We start from the raw sequence: 9,735 nt of genomic DNA, 5'->3' as shown, positions 1-9,735 counted from the left end.
ATAAAGAGAAGAGAGAGAGTGAGAGAGGAGGGATATTGAAGAAAAGGTGGAGATCCGTGAGTAGAAAGACTTGAGAGGAGAGAGAGAGAGAGAGAGAGAGAGAGAGAGAGAGAACCACTTTAAAGTCTTCATTCAAAAAGAAAAGCCATATATCAACCTATTGTCCAATAGGAAAAATCCACTTGCTAAAATTTCAAAATGCCTAATTTCTACTATGACCAAATTGCATCGTTGCTAAGGCTACCCAAAGTGGACAGGCCAAAAAAAGTAAGAGAGAGAGAGAGAGAGAGAGAGAGAGAGAGAGAGAGAGAAGAAGAAGAGAAAGGGAAGAGGGGAGAGAGAAGAAGAACTAGATAGAGAGAGAGAGAAGGAGGGTAGGCCAAAGAGGACTAAGTCACTAAACTCATGCATTAAAGCCTCTTAAAAAGAGCATACTTGGACCCATCATCTTTTAAAAAAAGAAATATCTTTAAAAATACCTATTTTACTTTTGGGAAGTGGCCAACCTTCCCTATACCCTTCCAAAGAAGGAGGCCAAAATATCCAAAAATGCCTAATTTCTGCTTTGCCTAAATTGCATAGTTGCTAGAAGGGAGCAGGCCAAAAAGGAATACCACAACTATGAATCAAGACACTAAAAGTGAAATGAAAAAAAAAAACCAAAAAAACATACGAAAAGTGAAAACTGGCAATATTATCCTGCAAACTAGAGACATGAAGAGAGGCAGCTCACAACCAAATGTTTAGCGTCTCGTTTATCAACAAGGGTTTACTTCATGCGCTGGAAAGATAAATAAGGAAGAAGGGGGACTCCTTTTTGTAGGTTTGCACTTTCAAAAGTTCATAAACGGAGATGATGGTAAAACTGAGATAACGTGAAGATTGAACTTTGACACGAAGTTGGGCGTGGCTCCATGCAATGCAGAGGCCTAACAACCGCGTTCACAGATCCAGGATGACGACAGTCGATGACCCAGCAACGCGGTTGCTGAATGCAATCAAACAGGACCCAAAATGGCCCAATTCCCAAACCTTGCACGTTTCCCAATGTAGCTCGGAGCGTGCCTGCGACACAAAAACGTGTGGAGCGTCCCCTGCAACTCAAAACTACAGTTATGTATAAAATGGTGGTATTTACGGAGCATGCAGCAGTTAAGCAGCATTTATACATGCAAACAGAGACAGCAGAGATGAAACGACATATATATATATATATGCATACAAACAGATAGAGCAGAGATGAGAAAAGCAGAGGGAGACTATACCTGAGAGACAGGGAGACAATTGTGGGCGCGTTCAACGCCCATCGTCTAACCTTTCTGCAAATAAGGCTTGCTGCCTCCGGGGATAATCCTCTCCCGACGACAGCCCTGCTTCCAAGACTGTCTCTGCGCATGCTTCCATCTTTTGCAGCAGAGCTACCACTTCGCTCATATCCGGTCTTTCGCTTGCATCTTCATGCGTGCAGGCGAATGCAACAGCTGCCATGTGAGTCGCCCCTGCACTCGAATACTTTCCACCCAAATTTGAATCCACCAGCTCTTCTATGCACCCTCCGCCTACTAGCGATCTAGCCCAGCTTACCATGTTTACCACTCCGGATTCACCCACGCACAAGGGCCTTTTCCCTGTGAGCAGCTGCAGCAGCAGCACGCCAAACGCATACACGTCACTTTTCTCCGTCAGACGGCCGGTCGTCACATACTCAGGGGCCAAGTATCCGTGAGCTGCAGACGACTTGAGAACAGAGAAGACAATGTCGTCCGCTAGCAGCCTGTGAATACCACCGTCAGAGAGAAAGGCGTTGAAATTCTGATCCAGAAGCACATTTGCAGCTGAGACATCCTGATGGATGATGGTATCGTCCGTCCCTCGGTGCATAAAGTGTAGACCTTCGCAAAAACCAAAAACAGGGAATAGCTTGAGGCAACGAGAGATTGAAATGAGCGTTCAAACGCACCATTGAGAGAGCAGAAGTGTGTAGTACCTAGAGCGATGTTGTTAGCAATGCGTGCTCTGATCGGCCAGTCCAACAAAGATCTCTTCCTCTTTTCGAGATGCTCCTGCAATGTTCCATTAGTCTTGTAGTCGTAGACCAGAAAGAACTCTGCTTTACCTGACGAACAGCAAAAGCCCTTCAGAGCGATTATGTTCTCGTGCCTGAGTTGAGCTATCGTAGCCACTACAGCTTTGAACTCCATCACTCCAGCTTTGCAGCTCGCCTTGTGCAATGTCCTGATGGCCACACTTGAGCCGTCTTTAAGTACCCCCTTGTAAACCGCCGAGTGATTCCTCTTACCGAGCAAATTCTTGTCTGAGAAGAAATTCGTAGCCACCTCCAGTTCTTCCAAATCATACTGATAGCTCTGATGCGAGCCGTTGAAGAAAACTACCCCATTAAACGAACCAAAAGATCGGGAAGTCCTGTGGCTTGACGCGGGATCGTCGTGAACAGGAGATTTCGAGATTTTCAACGCGTCATCCACTCGAAACAGCTTTTCCGCGGGAAATTCTCCGCCGAGTTTTGTCTCACTGACCTCAAATGCGCTACTAATCTTCTGCTTATGTCTCCGGAAAAGCACGAAGATCAACAACCCGATGATAATCCCTCCTACTGCGAAAGCCACAACTCCAGATACGACAGCAACTTGAGCAGTCTTAGAGCCCATTTTTAATTGAACGTGAGGATCCGCAGACTCGGCAGCCGTGGACAAAGAAGAATCTGGACTGATCGGTCCATCTGTTGAATTCGAAGGTCGAGTTCCGAGTGGTTCAGGTCTTTGGACGGGGCCAGAACCATCGCAAGAAGGGAGATTTGCAAACCCTTCTCCACAAAGCATCGTATTATTGCCGCATGCGAAGCCCTGCTGTAAACTTCGCAATGCTGTGAAGCCAAGAAACCGACAAACGGGCTTTCATCAATTGGAAAACAACAAATTTTTCTCTTTTACACCGGCATGTCAAGGGGGAAGCTGCGAGATTTGGAACTCACCAGAGGGAGCAGCACCAGACAATTGATTGTTCGTTATGTCGAACACAGCGAGCTTTGGTAGCATCCCCAAGGAAGCAGGAATGGAGCCATTGATCTGATTGAAACTGAGGTCCAAACGCGTGAGAGCTACGAGGTAGCCCAGAGAAGAGGGGATTTCCCCGCTCAACTTATTGTGCTGAAGTGCAAGAACAGTGAGCTGCTTGAGACCCCCCAGCTCCATAGGAATTTGGCCCTCGAGCGCGTTACAGCAAAGTTGCAGAGCTGCGACCAAAACCGAGAGCTTGAGCGAAGAATGCCGACGGCAGAAATCGAAAAGATGGATATCATTCAGAGAGATTACCTTGCAGGTTGGAAAGCAAGCCCAATTCGGCCGGAATGGTGCCTGAGAGGAGATTGACATTGAGGTAGAGATCAGTCAAAGCGGTGAGCTTGTAGAGCACAGCAGGGACGGGACCTTGGAGCTTGTTGTAGTGGAGGTAGAGGCCAGTGAGGTCACGAAGCTCAGCTATGGCGGTGGGGATGAAGCCACGGAGGCCTCTACCCTGCAGGGATATGTTGGCGACTTTGCCAGCGCCATTGCAAGCCACACCTTCAAATCCTCCTCCTCCATCGCCGCAGGGAGCTCCTCCTTCGACCCAGGACCGGAGAATGCGTCCTTGGGGGTCGAGAGCTCCCTTGATTTGCATCAGGAGGTCTACTTCACTATTACTCCCAGAAGAAAAAGACGCTACGAGAGAGGAGGTGGAAAGGAAGAAGAGCAGTGCGGGCAACCATTGTACCAAAAGGTGCCTCATGGTGTTGAAAAGCAAGCAAGCAGCAAGGAAGCTGAGCCAACAAGATGATGGATGGCGCTCTCTCTCTGTCTCTCTCAGAGGTGAAATGCAGCTCTGATCGCCCTTTTACACTTGCACAGTACAGCTCCCCTCCATCTTTGCTCCTCCTCCTTTCTCCCTCCCCTCCTCGCAGCTCAAGACCTCGAGTGCTGTGGGAGATGCCAACTGCAAAGTTCAACTCCTGATGAGCCGCTGCTGCTCCAGAGCGTACACTATCATTTACAGTGCCACAACAGTTGCTTTTTGAAGCTCGCTCTCTCTCTCTCAGATTCCCGCTTTCACCCCCCCAAAAGCCTTTCCGTGCTCTTTGGCTCTCATCAATTTTCAAACAAGGCTTTCACACTCGTCAGACTTCCGTTTTCGTAGCTCCTCCTTGAAACCTCATCTCTCTCCCAACATTTTGAGTGAGCAGCCCTCGCAAGTGCATTTCAACTTGTTGTGGCCATTCAACTCGTATATCGCCGTGTTGAAATTTGCCCTTGTTTTTGGGAAACATGATTAGTGTACTTTTTTTTACAAACTTACCAATGTTGAAGTATCGTACCATAATGATTTCCATATTTGAACTTCCAAGTTTCGATTTTTGAAGATGTACTTGGTTCATTTAAATAGGTCCCCCACATTGAAAAGAATTCAAAAATATATTAACTACTGAAACAAGGTGAATTACATTCAAAGGGCCTCCCTAGATTGTGGTTTTGGGAGTGTTGTGTAGATGAGTGAATGGTAGGACCACTACATGTCGTTAGTATCATGAACATTTTGTGCTCCGACATTTTTTGGAACCCAAATGTGGTCTAGGGTAGAGTTGTTGATTGTTGTGAGGTTGTTTATTAGTTGCTCCATGTCTTGTTTGAGCTTAGCTAGAGATGGAGATTGGTTTTTGTAGCATATGTTGAAGTCGTCAGTTATGTACGCAAGTGCCGAAGCAGAGATGTGCGCGACAGCATTTGCAAGGACTTGTAACATTGTTCTTGTTGTAGCTTGTGGGGCCTTGTATATGTTGACAATAGCTATTGCACCGGTGTTGAGTAGTAGGCACTCCACACCATCCTTGTAAATGGATTCTTCATGTACGAGGTTAATCTCATTCCTATAGTATGTTGTAAGACCATAACCCTTGTGTGTTTGTGAACAATTGAATCCGGGAATAGAGGCTACCTCATATGATGAGATGTGTAGCTCTTGGAGGCAAAGAAATGTTGCGCCTATTATGCTTTGGGAAGCGTGCATGTCTTGTTTGTGTGCATGGAATGACCTTGCGTTTAGGGGTTGCAATGAGAATGTGTTTGAATAAGCTTCATCAAAATCTGCTTGTGTGGTTGTCCATGTTCGAGTGGTTGAGAGGCGTTCAATTTCTTGTAGGACGGCTGTATCCACCTTAATGTGCTTACACTCCAAAGGTGAAATCAAGTACAAAGATGATGGATCCTGGATCCTTAAGAGGGTGGTGTAAACTAGCCCATGTGCTTTCACGTGTGTTGGGTCAAAGGCAACGGAGTCAATGGATAGACCTTGTGCACGATGGATAGTTCTTGCGGTGGCTGCTATGGTAGAATTAGGAACTAGTGCCTGTAGACGATGTTGAGGTGATTCTTACCTATTTGAAATTCTCGTGCTATACGCATGATATGTGTTAGAGTTGCGAATGGGTGGCCCTCGTTCGTTTCCCTACGTTGATGTTGGTGAACTTCAAGCAAATAATTGGGTATGTCCAAGAGTTCACAACCCATCGGGTATGTCCAAGTTTTGTGAACAAATGTCGACAATACTACCTTCCTTCAAGTGCAAAGGTGTATATAACCCGCTTGTTAGTTTTGCGTCCGCAGGTACTCGAATTGTCTTACTGCATGTGCGATGTCGAATGTCTTGTGCTTTCAGGATGTAGGGTGTTGTCGTGAGCTTGTTACAAACTTTGTGATTGTGCTTGTCTTTCGATGCGTTTGTGTAGAAGAGTTGGGGTGTCAACTCTTGGACAAGCGGCTATTGGTGGTAGGTAATGTTCAAGTGCATGATGTCATCATTTGTCAAGGTATCTGCCCGGATCTAGTTAAGAATTTCTAGAAACAAAGAACTTGTCTGATGCATTGGTGTAGACAACTGATAGTACATAACATTGTCTCTCCATACGGATGGTGTAGACAACTCATAGTACATAACATTGTCTCTCTATACGGATGGGGTGAGAGTAAGTGTTGATGATTTGACGGAGAAAACCCATGCGTCTTTCATTGTACTAGCCTAGCAGAGGTCTCCACAGAAGATCACATCAACGCCACTGAAAGGCTGTGTGATTCGCATGTTGCACGCTATGAATGTGTTAAGTCCCATCAATGATATTTCATCGACGATAATTCGTTCGACTTCTTTGTATGCTTGGGATAGGACTTGCAACATCTCCATTAACAGACTTTTGTACGTGCTTGTCAATAAAGGTAGGTGAAGGGTAGAGTGTATTGTTGTGCTACCAATGTTAAATGCCACTTTACTAGTGTATGCCAAGAGAAGTACCTTCGGCAAGGTTACGTCATCTGACTTGTTGTGAGAATAGTGCCTCAATAGCCCTTAGATGAGGAGCAACAACATGAAAGTTTTACCAATACCACCATGAGAGTGCTCTCAACGAAAGCAAGAACAAAAGAGGGAGAGAGAGAGAGACAGAGAGCCACAAGTTTTGGTGGGTGCAGAACCACCCTAATCTTCTTTTTCATTCATTTATATATGTGTTTGAGTATTGTACATAACCGAGGTAAAGGCACAGTGACCTTTAACCCCCACAATCTCCCACTTAAAGGACAATGTGCCTTTAAGAGAGAACAACTAGTGAGCATACTATCCAATGCCCATCAATACACAACAATACTCAAACCGCTGACTAGGTAGACTCTTCGTCAGCATATCTGTAGGGTTATCATCTATATGAACCTTGACAAGCTCTATGCGCTTGTCCTCAATTACCTCCCTGATGAAATGGTACCTGACCTCAATGTGTTTGGTCTTTGCATGAAATACCGGATTTCGTGCTAGCTGAATAGCACTCATGGAATCACTATGCAATGTCGGTACACCTGTATGAATCCCCAAATCTCGCACTAGCCGATCAAGCCATATAGCCTCCTTGCAACCCTCTGTGGCTGCAACATACTCAGCCTCTGTGGTAGACAAAGCAATGCACTTCTCTGCGCAAGATATCCACGACACTGCACCACCTGCAAAGGTGAACACATAACCAGAAGTGGATCTCCTACTATCCACATGCCCTGCATAGTCTGAATCTGTGTACCCAAGTACACACATGTCTCCTTTACCAAAGCAGATGCACATCTCCTTGGTACCCTTCATGTACCTCATGATGCACTTAACTGCCTCCCAATGCCTCTTTCCTGGATTAGCCATATACCGGCTAACAACTCCCACTGCAAATGCAATGTCTGGTCTAGTAGCTATCATAGCATACATAAGACTCCCAACTGCTGATACATAAGGAACCTTGGCCATCATGGCCCAAAGCCTCATTTGATTTGGGACTATCTGTATGACTCAGTTTCACATATGGAGGCAATGGAGTACTCACTGCCTTCCCCCCCTCCATATTGAAATGCTGCAATACTTTTGTAACATACTCTTTTTGTGAAAGCCAAAGGAGTTTCCTACTCCGATCATGTGTGATGCGCATACCAAGAATATGACCTGCAAATCCCAAATCCTTCATATCAAAGGCCTCATGCAACTTGGCCTTTAATGCATCTAGCTCATAAGTATTCTTGCTAGCCAATAGCATATCATCCACATATAGTGCCAAGATTATCAAGCGATTATCCTTAGCCCTTTTAGTGTAGAGGCAGTGATCAATTTCACTCCTTCTAAAACCCTGGGACCGAATGAAAGCATCAAACTTCTGATACCATTCTCTAGGTGCTTGCTTAAGACCATAGAGACTCTTCTTCAGCTTGCAAACTAAATGCTCTTTCCCTTTTCTTCAAAGCCTTCCGGCTGCACCATGTAAATTTCCTCATGCAAATCCCCATGCAAGAAAGCTGTCTTGACATCCATTTGCATAAGCTCCATATCCTCTGATGCCACTAGTCCAAGCATGCATCTAAGTGTGGTCATCTTCACAACCGGAGAGAATATCTCATCAAAGTCCACACCCTTCTCTTGCTTGAATCCTTTAGCAACCAAATGGCCCTTGTACCTAGGCACATCATCACCTGTGACCTTCATTTTGTAGACCCATTTACATGGCAATGCTTTCTTTCCATGTGGCAAAGAAACCAAGTCCCAAGTCTTATTCTTCATTAGTGAACTCATCTCTGATTGCATAACATACTCCCACTTGCGTTGATCCTCACGCATCATAGCCTCTCTGTAGCAAGAAGGCTCCCTGCAATCAGTAAGCATCCAATAGTCTACCCCTGGAACAAACCTATCAGGCGGTCTAGACACTCTAGATGATCTTCTCAAGGGCATTTCAGCTTGCTGTCCCACTTGCATATCAGCCATATTTGGCTCATCATTTCCACCAATAGATGATCCATCATCTACCCTTGATTGTATACCTATGGGAGTACTTGGTGGTACCATTTCTTGCACATTTGGTGCATGGACAGCTTGCTGTCTATCAACATATGCAGGTGGATTCACATCCTGGAAAGTGATTCTCCTCATTTCCACATCCCTCATGGGTTCCTTATGCATCTTCTTCTCATTGAAGACCACATCATGGCTGCGTATGATCTTCTTTGCTTCTGGATCCCAGAGATGATAGCCCATCTCTCCACTTTCACCATAACCCAGAAAGATGCATTTCCTAGACTTAGGATCTAGCTTCTTTCGAAGCTCTTTTGGCACATGTGCATATGCCTCACACCCAAATATACGCAAATCAGAGTAAGAGGGCTTCTTGCCACTCCATGCATCTTCAGGAATACCACCATCCAAACTCTTACTAGGTGATCTATTGATCACATGCACTGCAGTCTTCATTGCCTCAGCCCAAAAACCACCAGAAATACTTGCATTGGAAAGCATGCATTGCAACCTTTCTTGAATGGTACGGTTCATCTTTTCTGCAACTGGATTTTGCTTTGGAGTATGAGGGGATGTGAGCTCCCTCTTAATCCCACGTGTATCACAGAAATGCTGAAAGTCATGAGAGAGATACTCTCCACCATTATCAGTCCGTAGGCATTTAAGCGTTCTACCTGACTGATTCTCAACCAAGGCCAGCCATTTCCGAAATACCTAGAACACATCACTCTTTCGAGCTATAGCATAAGCCCAGACTTTCCTAGTTGCATCATCAATGAATGTCACATAGTATTCAGCCCTGCCTAATGACCGTGTAGGCATGGGACCACATACGTCTGAATGCACCAAATCAAGCTTTTCAAACTTTCTTTCCCCTTCTTTTATGGGCTGATTTAGTCTGCTTCCCATAGAGACAATGCTCACAAAATTCAAAATCAGAGAAACTCAAATGCGGTACATAACCCAAACGGCATAAGAGTTTCATTCCATTCTGACTCATGTGCCCCAATCTGCAATGCCACAAAGAAGTGCTTGGCTGCTTGGTTATTACAACAACATGATCAAATACCCCTGATACATGTAAGGGATACAAAGTCCCACACTTGGCACCCCTGGCCAAAAGCATAGAGCCCTTCTGAATTTTCCAACTCTGAAAGCCAAAAGTGGTGTTAAAACCAGCATCATCTAGCTGACCCACTGAAATAAGACTCTTGGTCAGCTTAGGCACATGCCTCACATGTTTCAAAACAAATGCAGACCCATTTGCAAAAGAAAACTTTATGTCACCTGCTCCCACTATGTCACATGCATAGTCATTTCCAAGATGCACACAACCTGTCTTTCCACTGTCATAAGTGGAGAACCATTCCCTATGGGGAG

At 45.2% G+C, this 9,735-nt stretch overlaps 1 protein-coding gene across 1 annotated transcript; it reads right to left on the bottom strand.

Annotated features, from left to right (window-relative positions):
- Positions 1-588: 588 nt before the first annotated feature.
- On the bottom strand, positions 589-4,097 carry LOC147892451 (proline-rich receptor-like protein kinase PERK10). Its single transcript, XM_087387779.1, has 5 exons — positions 3,333-4,097; positions 2,993-3,253; positions 1,988-2,884; positions 1,266-1,892; positions 589-1,094 (listed from the first exon to the last, which is right to left on the bottom strand). Exons 1-4 carry the CDS (start codon positions 3,784-3,786, stop codon positions 1,297-1,299), a joined length of 2,208 nt encoding a protein of 735 aa, XP_087243905.1. The 5' UTR covers positions 3,787-4,097; the 3' UTR covers positions 589-1,094; positions 1,266-1,296.
- Positions 4,098-9,735: the final 5,638 nt, after the last annotated feature.

Source organism: Dipteris shenzhenensis, chromosome 16, assembly GCF_047967505.1.
Source record: "Dipteris shenzhenensis isolate YYH24624 ecotype China chromosome 16, Dip_SZ_1.0, whole genome shotgun sequence".
In the NCBI taxonomy this organism is placed as follows: domain Eukaryota; kingdom Viridiplantae; phylum Streptophyta; class Polypodiopsida; order Gleicheniales; family Dipteridaceae; genus Dipteris; species Dipteris shenzhenensis.
This window is presented reverse-complemented; position numbering and strand designations above follow the sequence as displayed.

Bases quoted from the DNA above. Each gene is read 5' to 3' on its own strand.
- LOC147892451 (XM_087387779.1), bottom strand. From the start codon at position 3,786: ATGAGGCACCTTTTGGTACAATGGTTGCCCGCACTGCTCTTCTTCCTT. The intron at 3,254-3,332 runs GTAATCTCTCTG...TTTTGGTCGCAG, and splicing joins CTTGCTTTCCAACCTGCAAG to CTCTGCAACTTTGCTGTAAC. The intron at 2,885-2,992 runs GTGAGTTCCAAA...TTGGCTTCACAG, and splicing joins GTCTGGTGCTGCTCCCTCTG to CATTGCGAAGTTTACAGCAG.